This window comes from Bombus fervidus, chromosome 10 (assembly GCF_041682495.2).
Source record: "Bombus fervidus isolate BK054 chromosome 10, iyBomFerv1, whole genome shotgun sequence".
NCBI lineage: Eukaryota > Metazoa > Arthropoda > Insecta > Hymenoptera > Apidae > Bombus > Bombus fervidus.
The window spans coordinates 13,182,060-13,204,355 of NC_091526.1; the positions used below are offsets into that span (position 1 = coordinate 13,182,060).

Here is a 22,296-nt window from a genome sequence, read left to right on the forward strand (position 1 = left end):
ATGTACATCGTTTCGGAATGATCGACAGACACCGATATCAAAGAGTTAAATAGTCTTTATTTACAAACGAACTAGCTTAAATCGCAAACGCAGCGCACAACTCTCGATACAATAATAGATATATAATTCGCTTTTTCATTTTTTCAATTTGTTTCCATTTTCGCCTCTATTCTCTCTCTCTCTCTCTCTCTCTCTCTCTCTCTCCCTCTCGCTCTTTTTCTCTTTCGCTCTCTCTCACGCTCTCTCTCGATCACGCGTCACGATCGTCGGCCACATCACGCCAACAGTCCAAATCGCAAACGCAATTTGAGTCCACCCTCCCTTGGAGTCCTTGAAGCGGAAATACCCCCATTTGTATTACGTTTCTCTAAAGTAATTTATTATTTCATCGGTCCTCGTGTTTCTAAACGCCGGGAGAGAAATGCGTTTCCACCCTCTTGGAACTAGGCAGTTGGAAGGGGCCGACGATGATCACGGGAATCGCAGCGATAACGATAATGATATTACAAGAATAAATTATAATGCTATTAAATACAATAATGAAGGTGACGTCACGCCGGAATTTCGAAAGAAACGATGCTCCGACCAGAACACGGCGTGACGTTACGAGCTCCTCATCATCGTCGTGTATCTATGTATGTTCCTCGATTTAGTCCTCTATCACCTTTTTTTCATCGTCTCCGTTCTTTCCTTTTCTTCTTCTTCTTTTTTTTTTTTCTTTTTCTTTAAATGTATATAACCGTAATGATAAGTAATAATAATAACGAGATTAGCAATTATCGTGATCGAACGGCGATGACTTCCGGTGTCCGGTAGACAAAAACTGTATTCCGGAGGCCGGTGGTCGTCGACGTCGTCTGGCATGTGTAAGAAAAGTCGTACCACTATCTACAAAGTCAAAAAGACCGATAAAACGTGTAAAAGGGCGGTGGTCAACGAACGTGTGTGCATATGTAGGTCTGTGCGTGTGAGTATGATTTAGATATGTGTGTGTATGCGTGTGTATTTGTGTATGCTTCTTTGTACAGAGTCCTTGGATACAGCACATGTCGCTCCCCTGATACCGTACTGTGCTAACTCGTAGTAAGATTTTCCTGTACATTTCTTTCTCCTTTTTCCCCCTCTCCCCCCCTTTTTTTCTTCTTTCCTTTCTTTTTTTCCTTTCTTTTATTATGTCATGAGTTACTCTTATCGGGAACTTGAATTGATCCTTCTTCCTTGGAAGTCTGGCTTAATGAAACAAAAAGAAAAAAAGCTCTCCCGTCACTTTCTTCTCCTTCTTCTCTTTTTTTCTTTTTTTCTTTTTCTTTGACAGAGTAAGTACTCGAGTTACTTTAAAGCGTCATGATATGTATACTATTTAGAAGAATCGGCGAATTGTTTCTTGTTACGATGTGCTATCTTTATCTTCGTTTTATTCTAGTTTATCCGTCGTGATATTTCGTGCTTTCTGTACTTCCATTTCGTGGATTATCCTTTCTGATATCGATTCATGGAGGTAGAGGGATTGAATCGTTTTGTAGTTGCAACTATAAACTTTGATCAGTGAGCTGATTTTTTAATTTTGCTTCGTTCAATGCATGTTTCGTGTCTTTTTTTTTTTGTTTCTCTTTTTCAAATTATCCTTCCAGATATTGATTTAATGCGGTGATAATTGAATCGTTTTGCGCGTTGAACGACCAACTCTTCGGTACATTGATTTGTAATCTTTCGAAGTTACATTACAGGCTCGTTCGATGAATGTTTATCTTCCATTAAATTTGTTTAAACGTTGTATACGTTCGATACTGCGATTCATTCGTTGAATAGCTACTCGAAGTGTGGCGTGTTTGTTCAATAAATGTTCGCCGTTTGGTATGTTTATTAAACGAACGTTTGCCTTGTAATCGTATTTATTTTCTAGTTCCTTGGTCTCTGTTATATTTATCGAATAGGCTTCGTTTGAATTTGTTTACTATCCATATTTAGTTGCACGAGTGAATGCACGTATGCATGTTCGGTATTTATATCATACATTTCTGTTCGTTTGTTCATTGATTTTAATAAAGTGTAACCTTTTTGAGAAAGAGATGTAGTAGATCTAAGCGTCCGATATTTATGTATCTATTACTCGTTTAACACAATGTTCTGTCGTTTTATGGTTACAGCGACTTTTAACGCGAAGACTGCGAATAAGAGAACGAACCTTAGATAACAGAAAAATAGAACTTTTTGGGGACATTTCAGATATTCAGGAAAAAGTCCGAGATATCGTGTTTCACGTTTAACTACGAAAATAGTATGATTTTCCTTTTCCACGCAACGAGATATTTTATCTGGCGAACATTACTTCAGAGTACTGTGTAGATACATTGTGCATGAAATCTTAAGATTATTATCGTTTGGTTTGAATCCTTCCAAAGAAAATACGAGAAATAAAAAGCAAAATGTATTCGTTAAGACAAATAAATGCACGAGAAGTTATCGATTCGATTAGAACAATTTGCAAGTTTCAAGATGATGTTAAAATTTATGACATAAATTTGAAAGCATTTGACATTTTTTCACGACAAACCTTTGCTTACATTATTATACGCGAATCGCGATCAAGTACACATCAACGAGTGAAAATGTTTGGATATTAACTTTTTATTTACCGCACATCGATCGATCTGATATTCAGAACTTTTATGCCCTTTCAGCCATATTATGTAATTGCGCTTGATTTAAGATAAATAATCTAAAAAGAAGACACTATGCGTGAGAACGTAATAAAACCAGGTTTTATTCTAAATGCAACACCGTTATTCTACTCAAATTTTCTTTTATCGTCGATATCATGATATTTCTTAAAATTCCATAAAAACTATAACTATTCTCTTAAAACTTTATCTTTAACATCTTAGATTTTCATTCTTTACGAGTATTTCTGTTCAACGTTCAACGTTAAATAAATTCGAATAGTAATCGTAACTGTAGCGTATTACAGAAATAATTTATTTCTGTGTCCTGATTTCTGCTTTTTACACAATGCATATATTACAATACAAATGCTTTGTTAACAGTCGGTACTTATCGCATTAGAAAATGTAATAACGAGAGCTGTTTCTAAGATTGAATGGAATTAAATATGCCAGTATATATACATATATACCGTGATAAATTAACCGGTTCGGTATTTCATGCTGGTAACGCGTTTTAATTGCAAACTCAAATAATGATTCGCTTTGTAACAATTCCGTACTATCAAATATCAGTTAAATCGAGATACTTTTTATATGGCTTTTAAATATTTCATTTGCGTTGGACGAGAAGTCGAGAGGTAATTTCAAATTTATAAACTTTTATACAAAAGTAGTATCACGCGAGAGGCAAATTGATACTGGTCTCTACGCGAAATTCTGCCGCTGGACGATCATATTTTTCTTTCCATCTGTAGTTTCTTCTGTAATACATTTTCTCGCTTTTCAATTTTCTTTGAACAATTTTGCCGCGACAATTAGTAACGGTGTTAAAGAGAAAAACGTCAATTCGCCTGGAAAATCTTCCTCGCCAACGCGTACCATCGCTGTGATTCACTATTAATATCAGGCAACAGCGGTTTGCACGCGTACATATATACGTTCGCAGAGATACCTTTTATTTTCTTTCTGCACATCCGCAAACGCGTACAATTCCTTTCATTTTGTTCTTCTTTTTTTTTTTTTTTTTTCGTCGACCTTTTCCCTCTTTTTCTTCGTATTTTCTTTCACGCTCTTCCATTGCTTCCGTCATTCTGTTCTTCGTTTGCACGCGGCACATTTTGAAGCACTTTTTCTTTGGATAATACCTGCACACTAGTCGACTATCAAAAACAAAATTTAACTCAAGCTGCGTTTCCTTTTAACGGACTTGAACAAACGAGTACCAGGTTAAATACTGGAACGGATGACAACGCGAACCGGTTTCTTTTCCATCGATGTAGCGATGACTGGATATTTTACGGTGAACAGGATCTCATTATAACTTTTTGTTTCACTTTTAGAATCGTTTCGATGCGTGCCATCTCTTTGTCATATCGTTACCTTTATCAAGATCGAATAGAGATCAGCGTTTTTGGAACTGTAGGAAATTTACCGTTTAATTGCAATTATTAACGATTGGTTTTATCATTCGCTTCAATGGGAGCTTCATCTACTAACAAGATAAAATTAACGATCTAAAATTATTTTTCCATGATCCTGTCACGCAGCTCGAACTTTCATTGTCTACTTCTGTTTACTCCAAACTCCGATGTTCCCGTTTCTCGTTAACAGTCCAAACTCTAGTTTTCCACTTGCGTAACTCAACGTAACTCAAATTTTTATGTTCCACTTGCCATTAAAACAATCTATAGTTTCACCTTCAACTTTCTGTTAATCCGGTCCAAACTTCTATTTTCCACTGTTCTTTAATCCAACCAAAACTTCCATTTTCCACTGCTCTTTAATCCAACCAAAACTTCCATTTTCCACTTCTCTTTAATCCAAACTTCAACTTCCCATTCCTCTTTAACGAAGCCCAAACTCCTACCTTTCTCTTCACCTTAACCCAGCCGAGGCTCATAATTTCCATTTCTCTCGAAATCTGCTTCTCAAACTCCCGCCTTCCATTTCTCCCTAACCAACCCCATATCCTCGGCTAATAACGCGAGGGTTAAGACTCTCGTGCCGCCACCGTACGCTTTGTTTCTCCGATTTCCTCGTTTAGAAATCTATCAATTACACCCGACTCGATAGTAACCGATGGAAATCCTGTCGCGGCGTCGAACCTGTTTTCCGATCCTCGATCTGATTTATTCGCCGTCAACGGAACAATGTATCGGATTCGCGAAGCCTCGTTCGCGCGAAGAGAACGTCAGCCTATAATCTATGGCTTTCGCGTTCCTCTAGGGGCGTGTAAGGAGAGAGATAAAATCGGGAATACTTTGCGGATTGTCGTACAAGCTGTCCGGGCGACAGGTCACGTATCGTTTTATATCTGTTCACGGCGAATCGAGTGGCCAACGCGTAATCCACGCACGTAGGACTCGTAAAGGGATCGGATAGATAGAGGTTTCAGATAAGATTGATCACCGGTGATTCGTGTCACACGGCTGAAAGATTTCTTTTGCGGTTCGTGTATCACGTTCGAACAGCAGTAATTTACCGTCGCAGATTTTCTGTTGTTCCACTTGTTAGATTCGTGGCTCGAAACAGTTCGTGCTAACCTTTTAGTTTACGAGGTGCGACAATAAGAAGATTTCCAGAACAATTCTGTTCCGTCAAAAATATGGACAGTTACACGCTATGCTTAGTGTTAACGGTAGTAGGCCTTGCTTGCAAATTTTTATACGTATATTTGAGTCGATAATCAGATTTAGAAACAAATTATACGAATTTCACGTTCTTTGATCGAGGTACTATTTTTTGAAGAAAAATTGCGTTGTTCATCGAACGAAGCGTATCATTTTTACGATGAACGATAGCTTTTTAATTTATAGGCCTTGCACTTATACATCGTATTTTGCAGCAGACAGTTTGCAATGATTAAAAGGAAAGTGTAAGAGATTTATCGTACACCTTGTCTTCCGCGGTAACTTAAACTCACCTCGAAACTTGAAATCGTCGTTTCACGTGCATTGAACTAACGAAGAAAATTCTATTCGAGTGACTTACGGTTCAACTAATTCGAATCGTGTTTTCACCTGCTGATTTAAGAACGCTCTCAGCATCGCTAACAACCCACTGCTAAATTATCGATATTCAATTAAATCAGTTCGCGGTATCTAAAATTAAAAGTATCTACTGAAAAGCAGACGTTTAATTGCGATGTGCTTTAAAGAAGATCGAACCGTCGTATTCGGAAAAATACGAATTTAATCAATAAATGTTCTAACGTGTTAAACGATATTTATTAATGTATTACTAAATATTTAGTATACGGTTCGAGCGTAAGTTCGTATTTTACTATAAAAGTAAAATATAATTAATTTTACCCTTAGATGACTTTTAATTTTTCCACTGCACTGTATCCTCTATTTTACCTCAACTTCAAAAAACGTTACATCTGGGTAGGTCATGGTATCTTCTTACTCCTCTCGCATTTAATTTTCGCCACTAATTAATTAACGTCGGACCAACGAGTGGAAAATTCCGGACAAATCGCGTAGAAACGGTTCCTGAAGTGAATCGAGCCTGAATTTAATCACGTTTTCGGTTCATGGGGCAGATTTAACGAAAAAAATTGTTGCTCGTACGATAGAATTCTGTCCGTTTCTACACACGTCGTTAATTATCCAGTAGCCGATGCTGTACGATCGAATATTCGCGAAATTTTCAGTGTCACCGATTCGTATCACAGTGGGAGCTCGATAATCGAATTTTCATCGTTTCATATTAAAAATTATAATTTATTTTTTTCTTTCTAAAGTTAGTAGTACCGTAGGATTACTTTCTTTTTGTGTTCCATACCATTTAATAACTGTTCCTTCCTGCTTACGAGGTTAGTATTTTAATATTTTTAATATTAACTTTACTTTAACGTAGTTAATATTTTGTATTTGAGATTAATATTTGGTTCTGGCAGTAGTACCTAGTAGTAAAGTGATATTATTTTCTCGATTAGGTATTCGCATATAACTTTGAGACATTGTACAATATATTCTTTGTTGGATATTTGATAAATAATTATTTCGTTTCGTTCTGATCATTCTTACGAATGTCGAATAAATCGAAGCAGAAATTCACTCGAAAGTTTCCTTTCCCGTTTCGTTCTTGTCACGCTGCATTTAACTTCAACCATTAACGCGTATATATCGACCACTATATAATCTCCTCCGAACGATAAACCCATTATTTATTAAAATTCGTTATTGTTTAAAAAGTCATTATTCATAAAATCACATCCATATTCTATTCCCTGGATTTTCAATTTCTCAATACTCGCAGATATCGCAGTTATTCTTCATCTTCCACTTTCCTCCCTTTTCTGGCTTTTCGCCAACCATTTTCAACCCCCTTCTAAATTACGGCACTCTCTCTAGATACCATAAAACTGTCCACGAGTGCCAACAAAAACAAAACTCCCAACTCTCTGCTCGATTTCTCCTCCCCAACAACTTCACCTCCGATTCACCCGAAACTCCATTCGCATTCAGTTTCTCCGACCAAACCTCGCTGATCGCATCAGAATCAGCTCGAACGATTCGCTCGCGGGCAAATATTCGACTTCCTTTGATCTTTCACGCGTCTTTGCGCATGAAAGTCGCGTCCCGACGTTCGCAAACGTGTTTCTCAAAAACGTTTCTCTGGTTCGTGGTTTTCTGTTCGTCCGGTTTGCCGATGACCCACGAGTCTCGTATAAATCCTGCAAACACCTGGTCCTGTCCACGAAGGAGTCAAAGTGCGCCTTATTATTGGTCGCTTGATATGCTTGCCACGTTCTCCACTTGACCCTGTCAGTCCCCCATCCCCCGCTTATATCGTCGTTTCAACTCTTTTCCTCTCTCTCTCTCTCTCTCTCTCTCTCACTCTCTCTCTCTCGCTCTCTCACTCCTTTCACTCACGCGTGCAAACGCGTGTACACACAATCGTAAATACAAATGGCGCTTTCTTACACTTTCGTCTTCCGTAGTCTAGACGACAGTGTAATTTCTCTTTAAACGCAATTTGAGGATCAGACGGATTGTACAGCGTGGGGTTGTACAGGGGGTGGTTCGATTGGTCCCGGCGGTATTCAGGGTGCGTATCGTGTGCGTGTCACGTACGAATACGTTTCATACATGCGTACGGTCATGTACGTGAATATACATGCTGCTGGTGTCTGTGAAAAACCGAATGTTCGATCTCTAGTATCGAACTTCTGTTTTCTCAAAGTGAACCTGGTCATGTGTTCTTGTCGTGTTGTATTTTTTGTTCGTGTTTGTTCTCTCGTTAATTTTCTTTTTTCCCCTATTTTTCCCTGATTGTATTTCTTTATCTTTTTCTTCTTTCAGTCGTTTTGCTTCCGCATCTTTACTCGGCTTTAAGTTCACAACTATTTGTCCAAACACTTGCACCGCGACGAACACGTCGCAGGCACGCGGAATGTTTTCTTCGAGGAAGATGAGAAACGCGACGCGAGGATACTTGGATCAATGCTGCTTTAGGTGTTCTGTGTTTTTTCCCTTACTTCTTTTATTCCCTTCCTTTTTCCTTTTCTTTTTTTTTTTTTCTTTCTTTTTTCGTAGTAATTGAACGTGTCGTTCCGAAGATAACAATGCTTTGAAATTTAGCGACGGAAGTTTCGTATACAATGTTCGTTCGAAGCATTGAAAACTAGAAAACTCTTTCTTCTCGTTTTCAATTTTGAATAGGTGGCTTGTAAATCACTTTTGCTCTGCTGGATTCAACATTTTCTACGTTTCTTTGGTAGCTTTCGAGACTGGTATTTTTTGCTTTTTTTCTTTTTTTCTCTTTTGTTTGAACGTTATATCTAAATGAATAAACGGGTACGTTATCGTGGAAAGAATATACAACGAGCGATATCATTCTAGCAAGTAAAAAAAATGTCTTTTGCCAAGCATACATATTATAGCGATGTGCGTATGATAATGAAATGACACGATTATCCACTATATTTTAACAAAGCATACGTTGATCAAGTACCGTCTTAAACTGCTTTTATATTAAAAATGTAATAAATATTACAGGCACGGGGTACAAAAATGGATGAGAAATGCCCATCTCTTGCAGTGTCTACGAATCAATGTCGACGTAGGAATAGAAAACATTAAAAAGCAAAAGATTCGGCAAAATCGAAGAAAGTGCATTTGTCCGAGAAAATAGAAAATATAATTTCAAAAATATATAATCGTATTGCTTGACAATCGCATTGTACGTTTATTAATTTCGATTAAAAACCGATAACAGCTAAGAAGCGAAGATCTTAGTTCTGCCTTCTGTTCGTTCAAGTTGATCTATACGTAGAAAACAAGCGGACATTCGTCGTCTATTTTCATCCCCTTTGCCTTTCGATTCGTCCCTTCATTTTCGTTTAGAATCACCCTGTATTACGTGTATCATACAATACGGTTTGTATTGTCTCGCTGTAATTTTAGTTAAGTACTTTTAGTTAAGTACTTATGAACTGTCGGTGAATATTTGCGTTTGTACGTGTACGTCTATGTGTCACAGGTGGACGAGCGTGTGTCTATGCATGTGTGGGGGTGTACTTGTGCGATAGGTGCGTCGAAATTGTCGAGTCTCGATTGCGATTCAACTTTATCGTTCCTCGAACGCGCCTCGAACGCTGCAACATGATGTTTTTGTTCTTCCAGGCAACCTCTGTCGCCAGTGATATCGTCTCGCGTTCATACACGTCGGATGGCTCAGTTTTATTCATCGGTGCAACCGGCATATCCTTTCGTTCTCCCTTGAGAGTTCGACAATTGTTCTTTACGAATTATTCTAATTAACTTTACGTTCATTTAATGTTCTTATTTCGTTTCTATCGATTACTTTTTAGAAAACCGTTGATTTAATAACCGTTTTTAACAGTAAATTATTGTCACATGTATACATATATTGCTTAGAAAATTATTTTTAACAACATCGCGACTTGGATTATCGTATCGCTAAGTCGCTTCTTTACATGTTGACGTATTTCGATTAGATCTCGTGTATACTTTCTTCTTGTTTCCTTGTTAGCATGGTACGTAATGTTTGTTAACGTTTCTTTCTCTTCTGGTTTTTCGTATCTAGGATCGTGTGTTTGTCGAGAATGAAATTATTATAAAAATTCATATTATTTGGTCAAAGTACAGAACGTTAAAAGTTGAGTCGATAGGCGCGTTAAAGGTAGGAATTTTATATATATCATTTTTGTATTCGATCGCGGTATACGATATCACAGTAAATCAAAGAAAGACATGAAAATATCATGAAATACGCGTAGAAAGTAATTAAAAAACGGTATCGAATTATTATCATTTGAGCAACATTTCCATCCAAATGCTTTTTATTAATCCTAAAATTATGAGAGCTAAACGTCCATCAAGAACGACAACGTTATCACGAAACATCAGAATTTCTTTTTACATTTCTTAGCTTTTTATCGTTTTACCTGTTACAACGATTTTTTTTTTTTTTTATAAAAGACATACGTAACGTATATACGTAAATACAGTAGCTTGATGGACGGCACTGAGTCGATTGTACAATTTTCTCTGTATTTTCATCGACGAAATAAAGTCTACGCCGTAGACCGATAATTTTGAGAAATCAACGATATTCCGTGTCCAAGAGGAGAAGTTAATTTCGAATTTTCTTATAGAAATTAGTATACCGTTACATTGTATATCGTACTTAAGTCAATTTTTGAGCATGTTACATTGTTCACAGTTCCTTTTTTTATTTATCAACGTTCAAATATTCATTTGAAGTACTGTAAATATTCCAAAACCTTAAAGTAACAGTTTTACGATTAGAACGCGTTATGAAAACATTGTAAAGAATATAATTTATTTTATCTCAACGATTCTTTAGCGTTTTAGTTTCCGTCGATTAATTTAAAGCGCATACGACTCGTCCAACTTCTTTACTCACAATTTCTTCTTTTTTTCTTTTATAAAATAGTCAGTGTTTTTTTTTTTTTTTTTTTAAACGCGTCAGAAGTAGACACGAAGCTTGAGGGAAGGTTCGTTACATGTAACGCGGAAACGACATCACTGGTTTCAGAAAGAATACCGCTCCTAAAGATAATAATACCGCGCCGATGTGACTATTCACAACTTTGGAGCTTCTTAAGCGTTAAACGACGAAGGCTGCTTTCTCTCTATTCGATCCAAATTAAACGCGTAAGAATATATCCGAAATGGATAACTAGAAGAAAAGATACTTCAAACTGGCATTGATCCCATATTTTGTAAAAATTTGAATTTAAATTTTATCTGTCGTAGCGAGCAAGTATATACGTATCGTCGAAGAACAAAGAAGAAACGAAGAATCGTTTACGCAGAAAACAGCCGAAAATAGAAACAAAGGAGTATAGAACAGCCTGTGTGGTTTTCGTATTTGGATCGCGATTGATCCGAATATTTACACGTACTTGGACGTATATGCGTGTTAGTTTCGAGACTTGTGTGTGTGTGTGTGTGTGTATACGCGCGTGTACATCAAAGATCCCTCGTCCTCGAGTTGCTCGAATTTTATCGGCATTTCATCTCCGAAAAGATATTTTTATATTATTACATACGCTATATTAATACCGTAGCAGTTTTATAATCGTTTCTCGTTAATATTACGTTTTAAGGAAAATCCGGAGAAATGTTCAACTTTTCGTTGCATCGTCGTTTTCTCATTATTAACAAACTTACTTCAACATTAACGGCACGCAGTATATGCACGAAGCGTATATACAAAAAGCTTGGCCATCGAAGTCTCGATAGGAAATAAATTTTATTCGTTTAACCTGTTCGGTTCGCCACTCGTCCGCCGAGTACAGCGTCGCTTGATATTTAGCAGCCGCGAACAAGCGTAGCGAATTTTATTGCAATTGACTTTAATCGACGTTCGGCCTTTACTTGCTTCATTTCCGATCGGTGGTATACACTTAGCGTTAAGCGAGTATCGCCAGACTTTTATTAGCTTTCTCAGCGTTCGAACGTTTTATGCATTTACTTTGGAAAATTATGCATCGCTAGTTAACGCAGCCTTGTTAAATTATTACAAGAGTCACAAGCAAATATTCACGATTATCCGATTAATCTTCAAACCAATTGAGAGGATCAAATGGCAATCGAGGCAAATGGCAGCCCATTAAATATTTTACTCACTACGTTACACTTTACTAGGGGTAAAATTATGGTATATCAAAATTTGTTAACAATCAACGTTTTATGCGACACGTGTGTACACTTGGTCCTCTCAATTAGGGCATCAACTAATATCCACTTTGACGCTCGGATTTTACCAGCTACTAACGATAAGTATCGTAAGATGAGTATTCTCTTTCGATTAATTATCGATCGATGATCGTTAACGGAGATGTTATTAGGATGGCGGGAAATAAATACGTTACGCTTTTCGTGCAGCGAAAGGCAGAAGAACAGCGAAATTTCTCCAAGGATTTTCCACGTTGAGGTTTTATTCGCTATCTCGTTTCGTTCCTTATATCGTTTGGAAAGGAAAGTTTCCAGATGAAAGGTGGAAATGAGAAACGCAAATTGTTCACTCGTCGATATTTAAAGCGGCAATCTCGAGAAATTAAGAGCGGCCTTCTATTCGCTTTCGACGACGGTTCATAGATGGAAAGTCGAATCCGTTTAAGGGGAGGAGGGATCTTCTTGGTACGACGTCGAATCCTGACAAAAATTCCTACGAACGTTCCGTACGCAAATATTTAAACTCCTCGAGACGCCGTCAGTCTCATTACGCGGCTGCTGCAGCATTTACCAGATACTTTCAGGAATTTTTGGCAGCGAAGCTGTGCTCTCCGGTTTATAAATTATTCGACTTTGACCAACACGAGGCTTTCACTCGGCTTCCACTCGACAATCGACGAATATTCCTCGTCGTTTCAAACGAGTTTTTGCGCCAGTGTCGGGCTTCAATTATTTCGGATAACATATAAAATGAATTTAGTCAACGTCTTTCGCATTCGTCGTTCCAAATTTTCGTATAAAAGAAATAACATTGCTCCGTCGTAAAAGAACATCGATAGCGCGTAAAGACGAATACAAAACTTCTGTACGAAATGACCGAAAACGCTTGGATAGCTTCGATAGTTTGAAACAAAGCGAATAATATGCAAGTAGCGGGTTTCCTTTTCCTTTTCATTCTAGTAACAAACATTCGTTCACCCAACACTGCCCCGCGCATTCATCCCTTGTACACCTTCTCTACCCTCCTTTCTCTCGTTTTTACCTCATTCGCTTCCTTTTCCTTGCTTCTCCCCACTCACCTTTCTATCTTTCTTTCGTTGCAATCTCATTTAAACATTTAGCAGAATCAACGCGCGATCTTTGCCGATCCGAAGGCGCGTTCTCGGTGTTTTCTGAACGATACGAGCGAATGATCCGTGTTTACTAGAATGGAGGGAGGTGAAGACGTTGTGGCGAGAATAAAGAACGGACAGGAGAAATTGGAGAGGAGAGGAGAGATCGATCGCTCGAGCAAACGATCGAAGAAAGTGAAAATGATACATTGGCTGAATTGATGTATCGCGAGAAGTCCCTGAATAATGTTAGATCGTTGCGGGTAAAATGTCGGATGTTTGGTGCGCGCACGCGCTCCAGCCTCGTTTATTAAGGCGCTCCGCTGTCTTCTTATTTGGTCGTCAAGTTTTTCTCCTCTTCTTTTCTCGCCTCCCTCGCTTCTTTTCCTCGTTTTTGTTGCTTTTCGAAAGGTTAGCAGGTTGGCGCGGACGTGATTTAATTAAAAGCTCCAATTAATTGCTGCCTCCAGCAGCTTTTGATTTAAAACGTGACTCCACTTCCGGTGGCCAAGCTGCTCACTGTTTTTGGCGTTCGGCTTTAAGGCTTTGGAACGCCCTTCGTTATCACTATCGACGCAAGTACTTCGTTCATGACAATTTCACGAGCATTTCGGTTTTACCATTCGAAAACCGTACGCTGCTTGTTTTTACGTTAAACGTAATTAGAAACGATTCGTAATTAAAACGTAAGATTGCACATGCTGTAGGTAAAACGTTAATTCGGCTGATACGTAAGGCGGATACGTTCCTTATCGGAGGTGCATAGAAACTAAATTATTTACAATTTTGGTTTGTAAAGTCGAGCAATAATTATATATTCTCGTGATATTATCAAATTATTTTCAGATAGTATAGTTAGCCAGTTTACTCTTCAGAGTGGCTCATTTATTAGTAGTATCCGTGCTATGTTAATGCGATATACTTTATGAAATATTTGTTACAAAATTGAAACGTATAATGTTTGTATAATTTCATGTAACATCCCCGCGTTTGTATTTCAACCACGATACGTATCATGCATACTAAACGGATCGTTAATGTTTCATAAATTTCACTCGGTAGAAATAAAATAGGACGAAATGAAATGTACGATCTTCTAATTCGGTTGTATTATATCAACAAAGTACTCGTTTTCTTCTCTTCCATCGTGTATTATATAATGTGTGTCTACGTTTATAAAAACACAGAGATTATTTACTTATCTAGTCACTTCGAGCTTCGTACGAACTTACAAAGCTTCCGAAGAAGAAGAAAACAAGCAGCTTGGTATATTTGCCAGAAATATTCTCTTCCATTCAACGACTGTTCGTACGTCAAGAAAATATCTCTGGAAATTTCGCGTTAGTCTTTCCAACGCGTTAGTCAAACGTATTCTCTCGTGCTGTACACATTTTAAGTTATATATATTATATATATGTAATTAAAGATAAAGTAGTATAAAAATATATAAATAAAATATGTATTTAAATATATCGTAATAAATTATAAATTACATACTATAAATATAACGCGATGAATATACCTGTTTTATACGAATATATCTATAAATCTATAAAGTTGAAAAGTTATAACGATAAATTACGTCAAATACATCTCTTGGTATAAACATCGCGAAAAAATTCACCAGACGTCAAGCTCTAATAAAACTCCAATAAAGAAGAACAGGACACTTCAAGTTTTACATCGTCCTGCTAACCTTTCGAGCGCAACCCTCGTTCACCGAATTTCGAGAGATTTATCATCCGTTAAGATTCCAATGATTGCCTGTAAGCCACCAACGAGCCAGAATTTCACAGCCAAAATTTCTCCCAACCCCTGCTACACACGTATGTTCGTACATACATACGTATACGTGTGCTGGAACGAACAGAAACGAAAAGAAGCCAGGACAGCTGTAATAATCCACGCATGGTCGCAGTGAAAGGCGTCGCAAGTGGTTGCGGTAAAAATCCGACGTTTCACCCGCAGCGATCTAATATTCCCTTATAGACCATGCAATCTTGATACCCGTCTTGAGCTCGTTCCTCCGGCAATCTTTCCCCTCCGTCCCCGGCTCTCTTTCTCTCCCTCACCGTTTTTCCCGTTCGGCTCGGTAGGTCGTCCCGATGCCCCGGTTGAGTGCGCCTCGGCAGTGGTGGAGAGTAGCGTTGGTTTCAGCTTTAACCCAAACCTCCGGCTGTCTTGGTCCCGTTGGTCCGCAGGTTAGAGTTCCTCCGGTCCTCCTCTGGAACCCACGGTACAAGAAGAACAGGAAAACAAAGACACTACAGACCTTTCCGCTCGGGCGACAATTACAGCTAAAATTGTCTTGCGTCTTGGCCAAGACCACTGTTTAACCCCTTGCTTTTTTCCCCCTTTTTCTACCTTTATTCTTTCTTTCCTTCTTTTCACGTTCCTTTTGTACACCGGCAGAGCCTTTGTGCATGATAATTGCTAGACATACACGCGCGGCTTCTTCCTAGAAACACTCGGCTCAACGGAGTAAGAAATGTAGGTTTGGCGAACGCTGCGAGTGCACCTGTGATGCGGTTTAAGACTCGTTTCAGGTGCTTGGGAAAGATTGTAGGTAGTTTGGAGGAGGTGTGTCGGTGGCTTTTACCGGAGGTTTTGCGGGCAGTAAGAAGGAGAACGTTGTTTTCATGTACGTAGATACGTATAGGATTTGCGTGCAGATAAGCTAAATATATACATACAAACAAACGTGTCTGTGGAAAGAAACTGTTAAAACTTTTAACGACTTTGTCTGTACCTATATATTTTGTCAAACCACCGAGGAGAAACCACTATTGTAGTATTCTTCTACGCTCTGTATTCTGTAGTATCCTTCGTTCTAAACGCGAAACGGTATATACGCGAAAGAAAGGATAAAAAAAATTGTTGATCAACGAAGAGTAGGTAAACTTTCATCTATATTGGAATGCTATTGGAGCTCGTCGCTCGAACCTACGATGCCATTTTCCTCCCATAAAAACGCGAGTGGGCGATGGAAAATGTTACGATGGTGCCTTTGAAATCCGTCAATAGTCGACTACTACAATAGCGTTGTTGCATTCTTCGTATTGGATTGTCGCGGGGATTCTGTTTTTGCGAAGATAAGATATCTTACCTTACGCTGGCAAGTACTTGTTGCCTTTTATGCCATTACTACGTTTCCATAGATTTGTATTAGTAACTAACCAGTACTCCTAATCTAGACAACGAATATAAATACTCGACGGTCGAAACGGAGTAAAATACGTTTTTACGCGGACTTACGAAAACGACGAACCTAATAATCCTCGAGAAACACGTGGCGCGATCAAGCATGGAGAACTTACCTGTTTTCGTGGCGAACGAAACATCCTTGGGATGATTGGTCTTGATAGCGTTCATCCGTCTGTTCTGAGGTCCCATGCCGCCAGTACAGCCGACCCCGGGCGTCTGTCCAAGGCCAGGGGCTAGAGCACCGGATCCCGATGTAGGTCCACCCGATTGCATGTGCTGTTGGGTGCATCCCGGTGGCCCCATAGTGCCTGCAACCCCGGCCGCTCCCAACGGCGCACCCAGAGTCCGTACTCTCGGCTGTTCGACCGGAATTACACGGCGTCTCTTCTTCGGTAGCTTGGCTCGCGCCTGCGTGTGACTGTAATACATCGCAAAGTTGCTGACGATCACGGGCACCGGCAGGGCGATCGTGAGGACACCGGCAAGGGCGCACAGCGCGCCGACGAACATCCCTATGTAGGTTTTCGGCACCATGTCCCCGTAACCGACGGTGGTCATCGTGACCAAAGCCCACCACAATCCCAATGGTATGCTCTTGAAATCATTCTTCGGATTGTACTGGGTACGTTCCGCGTAATAGACCAGACTGGCGAAGATCACGATGCCAAGGACCAAGAAGAAGACCAACAAGGTCAATTCTTTGGCGGATGCGCGGAACGTCTGGATGAGGATCTTCAGGCCGGACGAATGACGGGTTAGCTTGAACAGTCTCATGATACGTATGATGCTCAAGAACTCGAGTATATCGGCGTTCTCCAGATGCGAGGCGAAACGCTGTAGCCCCAAGTCGATGTAGAAACTGACGGTAGCTACCATGTCGATCACGTTGACCGAGCTCTTGATGAACACGCACCGGTTCGGGCTCGCGGTAATCCGTATTAGAAACTCGAGAGTAAACCAGGCGTTGCACACGCACTCGATGTAGAAAAAGAAGTCGTGAGCGTTCGTATGCGTTTTATCCACCGCCCAGGAGCTGCCGTTCCCCGTGTTCACCGATCGGTTCACGATCACCGGCACGCGCATGTCCGGATGCGTCTTCAGGCAGAACGACAAGATCGAGATGCAGATGAACAGGACCGAGACTATGCTGATCACCTGTGGAGCATTTCGAATAATTTGATTAGAGGTGGATCGATCGTCGAGGTTCGAGTTTGCATTGTGTTAAGGAATTGGTCGAGACGTTTATCGTCCTATCGAAACTTCTTCTCGTAGACGGTCGTAACTAACGCATCGTCCATATACCATAATATGATCAGAGATATAGTTGAAAATACCCACTTCTATAGGGTATTCCAAACAAAACCCTAAAACTAAACGCAAACACTTCCAACAAATTGATCGGCGATAAAAGGATAAAGAAACGAAGAGTCGAGGACGTGATTCGAATCTCCGCTATTACTCGCGAAAAGAATATTAACGCATGACCAAAGTTTCAGAATTGCTTTTCATTATGAGCGTCGGAACGCGGACAATGTTACACGAAAATCTGAATAGGCCATAAAATGTCTGGAGGGATCACGTCGAACCATGAAATTGAGATTATCGCGGGGATCGCCTAGAGGAGTACTAACACACGACTAACTTTTATAGAAAATCCTGTTACCGTGGTTCCACCGTGTTTTGTTCTTTGTAACGACGTTAAAAGTTACGCGCTGCTGCGTGATCAGTACGTTCTTACCTCTACGATCGATTTTCTTTAGGAACAGCTTTTAGCGTCGCTACGAAACAAGTAGTTACGTTAACTTTCGATACGAACGAGAATTTACGTCGATGACTCTTTCTCAAATGTGGCCGATATTAACGGAGGCGATATAGACGATCCATTCTGTCACGCAGCGATTTAACGCGTCGATGATACACGAACATTAAAGTTACCGTACCAGATGTCTGAGAATTTGATTGATTAATTATAATTAAACGGGTAAAAAAAGACAATCTATACTCGTGTTAAATCAAATTCTTATCGAAGATAATAATAACAAGCTGGATAAATTATCGCACGATTCATTTTATGCTACCTTTGTGTTTCTTTGTACGACGTAATGCTACGTATTGTGATCTAAAATAATCACCGTGTTCCTGAGAAACGAACTGAGAAAGGTATTGTAATAATTTCACGTCAACTTCACGTGGACAGGATAATAGAACTGGAGGCGAAGGACGATAATAGTTGAAAGGGATCGTACAGAGAACACAGGTAAGACGAGATGAAATGAAAATAAAGCCAGGAGAAAAGTAATATGAAAAGTAAATTCCAACTACCAATTCCTGGATGTACTTTAATCGCTTCTTTGCCGTTGAGTTAGTTCTTCTCTTTATCATAAATAATTTCGATAACCGACGGAACGAGAGATATCCTTGAGAATATCCTGCGACGATAACGCGCGCTCGAAAGATCCTGAATTGTCACTAAGTTTGATTAAAAGTTTTACGGCTACAGAATTTCAACACAACGTACAAATTCATAATTTTTCTACAGCCAATTGTCATTTTGCCGCTCAATTTAATTAATTGTCTTTTTTAACAACGAAAGAACAAAGATCAAGGATGCTTTTAGCCGAAACGGAAAACGTTCATTGAGATTTTCTTTTCCCATTCCGTGAATACTATCTGGTCTTACAATTGCGAAACCGGAATCCAACCTGTATATAAATTTTATTCCTTTTGAATCATGAATCGCGTATTGGAAACCCGATAGAAGTTTATTATCGTGTACAACTTTTTCATTGAACGTAAACCTGTTTACAGCGGAGTTCTGTCGTTTTGACAGCAGCGTACGACAGTTGAAAGTTTTCAGTTTGATCCACTTCTTCGTTTTCTCACTCTTTGTCATAAACAGCAACAGGGGGAAAATAAATGAAAAGCTGTTTTTACGATGGAACTTTTAGAAGATGTAACGATGTGCCACTGTTTTATTAATCACGTTTAGCTACTTCAGCGTTTCACGAGAATTAAGATACGCGTTTCGTTTCTTCGTAGCAGTTCTCTTATTCCTAGTTTTGTAAATCGCCTGTGAATATTTTAACAGATTTTATTACGATATTAATATGGATGACATATAACATAGACATTTGTGCAAAAAACGTTTCGTTACGATAAAGCAACAATTTTTATACAAAATATAACGGAGTCGACTGTTTAATTATGAAATACATGGCAGAAAATGACTAGTTCCTGCTATAAATTTTAATCTTATTCATAGTTGGTTGTTGCGTTATATTTTACGAACCACGTTTCTTGGTTAACCACGAGCGAAGTATGTTTAAACTTCTTACCCTAAAGTTTCTGACAAACAAGTTGTCGTCAAACTTTTGACAGCTACCTAACATAATAACAGGACTTGACAAAATCTGTTCCTTTTTGCTTTTCTTCGTCTATTTATATATTAAAATTCCTGCTTGATAACAAAGCTTCGTTTCAATCTGCAATTTAATACCAAATAAAATATTTAAATCCTATTTGTTCGTTGAAACGAGAACAAGATCGAAACGGGTGTATAAACTAGAACACCGTAACACGGTTAACCCTTAACTACAGGCTTTAACACTTTTTCGATGGCACCGAACGCTTTTAACGTAACACTTAATCAGTTAATTGCTTTCACTTGGAAATTTAAAGCTACATTGAAAACGCATTGATTACTATATCTACGTTATGTATCGATGTTATTAAAATTACGTATTATCCGAAATATCGATATACCGTACGTTTACACATTGCAACATGTTTATCTAGAACGATTAAAGTCGTTAAAGTTTAATTCCACCACTATAACTAAAATTCTGTTCCAATCGGTGCAGTTCTATCGTATTGTCCATCTTGTCTAGAGAAAACAAACGTATACACATGAAAAATATAGAAAATATAGAAAATATAGAAAATACAAGTATACGAACCTTGGCTGCCAGCGAGGAGTAGGGTTCATCGAACAGCGACCACATCTGGGGCTTGAGCTTTTGCCACCACGTGAGAGTGCCCTCGTAATATGCCTCCTCGAAACCGAACTTCCTTGCCAGTTCCTCGTCGGTCGGCTTCTCGGTATCGAGGTCCAACCTGTCGAGGACTGTCAGCGTTTCCTGCGTGTCCCGATGCTAGAAGAGCGGGTCGGGGTGGAAGAGAGGAAGGATGCAACAACGATCGTTATTCGTACCTGCGAAACTCTCTCGTTCTCTCGAAGGTGCGTATTTTTTTTTTTTTTTTTTTTTTTTGGTCGTGCTTTTCCTCGGGACACACATAAAAAAGCGCGTGCAAAGCGTACGTGAATCTTCACATATCGAGGAAGAGAATCATTCCAAATTTCGGCTACGACTAAATTCTAGCTGGTTTCGAAACTCACGATCACACCATACGTTACATCTCGTTATTTCTATTTTACGTTGTTCCTGTTGCTATTACGCTCTCGTCCGTAATTCGTATTACGCGTGGCTGGAAAGTTGGTGCTACGCGTTTCGAATGCCGAAACGTGTAATTGGAAATACTAATACGTGAACGGTTATCGGAGAGCAAGCGACAGGAGAAAGAACGTCGTAAATAACGTTTGCAGCCCAGAACTTAAATTCACTACGACGTTATTGTTCTATCTGGCATAGACGTGTCTCGACTGTTCCAAACAATAGATCCAAACAATCTATTTGTAGATATATGAAAAGTTTGGCCAATGGCGAAAATACGTGTGTCCTATTTTTCACGTCACGTCGCGTCACGGACCGTAGTCCCGTTCCAATGGAAACCAATCGGGCCGACGTTCCTTTCGCTAGCAAAGTTTCCAGCCACGGAATATGCATGTATCTCATGGTGGTGAAAAGGACCGATGAAAGCATCGTGGTCTCGAGTTACCCCACGTGGCGCATTTGTTCTGGCTGCCACGTGAAATTGCCGGTTTCATAGGGTAAATGGCATTGCGCTCTGACTTCTCGCGCCTCTCCGAGTATTCTTCGGCACATTTCCAACCAACCCACCAGTTTCCTGGATTCCTTTGTGCGAAGGAGTCCCTGGACGATTTCGCGTAGCTCTCAATCATCGTGTTATTATACCGCCGTGTGTTTCTTTATTGGGCGTCGACGACTCGAGGGACGAACTCGACACTCGGAGACAATGGAGAGATGACTCTTATAAAGTATCATTTGTTCGAGCTTTCGCTTTCTTATTGCTAATGTGATGCCTCGCCTTTGTTCGCCAACAGATTGGGGGAGTACAGATTGTTTCGCGGAATTGCTTGTAAATAACGTCCAGGATTTTGCCGAAAGAGAACGGGGGAATTATGACCGAGATTGTGTTTGAATAAATATACGAGGCTTTTATTAGATTTATCATTGACCTTTTCGGTGCTGGGTACTCTAGGCACGATCCTATCAACGACGATATTCGTTAGAATCGTTGATACAGGATAGGCTGTGGATGTTACTGCGAATTCATACGCGTTTTACCCTCTTTCGGACCAACGATGCTTTCTTCTCGACCAGACCCCAATGAAACAAGGTCGCTTCGAAACCAGCATCGTCTTTACAGGCATTATACAGCATTCGTTCTCGCATCGAAGTCACTTGCGTTTCATCTAATTCCTAGAAATTTACGATACCATATTTAACTGCTAATAAAATGAAATATCTCTGTGCTCTATAAAGGACGAATACGTCAATCTATAAACTACTCTCTTGATCTGCTATCTGTTATTAATTTGATTCTCATTTGATGCGACGACGATGACGATCCAACCTTGATAGAGCAACTAGCCTGGAACTGTAGCAAATTCTTCCAGAAATTGGACGTATAACAAATGCAAGTAACAATGTGCAATCGAAGCACGAGAATCAAACTCGTCCAATTCTCCTGCTTCGAATTTGCATACGCAAACATTCATTGTAGCTCACAACTAGCAGCACATTTGAATGATAGGAGAAGGATTTCCCAAGGGGACACACGATTTCATCAGTTTCCTCTTTCACCTGGCGGATCATCGGTCCACGCTCCTATTACCGGCTGACAATGAAACTGTTAAAACGGGTCATCCCCTAACCAGAATCTTCTTTAATTACGAAATTCGAAATTAACAAAGACAAACGAATTCCAGTCAGGCTGTTT

At 39.4% G+C, this 22,296-nt stretch overlaps 1 protein-coding gene across 2 annotated transcripts in view; it reads right to left on the reverse strand.

Moving 5' to 3' along the window:
• Positions 1-37: 37 nt before the first annotated feature.
• Positions 38-22,296, reverse strand: part of LOC139991773 (potassium voltage-gated channel protein Shaw) — a 47,030-nt gene continuing 24,771 nt past the window's right edge. Inside the window, exons 3-6 of one of the 2 annotated variants that reach the window (XR_011800902.1) lie at positions 20,112-20,306; positions 16,269-17,310; positions 7,540-15,175; positions 38-7,497 (exon numbers count right to left, since the gene is read on the reverse strand). Coding sequence is in view for 1 of the 2 variants with exons in the window: in XM_072012143.1 (XP_071868244.1) it covers positions 15,111-15,175; positions 16,269-17,310; positions 20,112-20,306 (1,302 nt within the window). In the remaining variant the exon portion in view is untranslated. Of the gene's footprint in view, positions 7,498-7,539; positions 15,176-16,268; positions 17,311-20,111; positions 20,307-22,296 lie in introns of those variants that run through there. The other variant, XM_072012143.1, reaches the window with a different exon arrangement.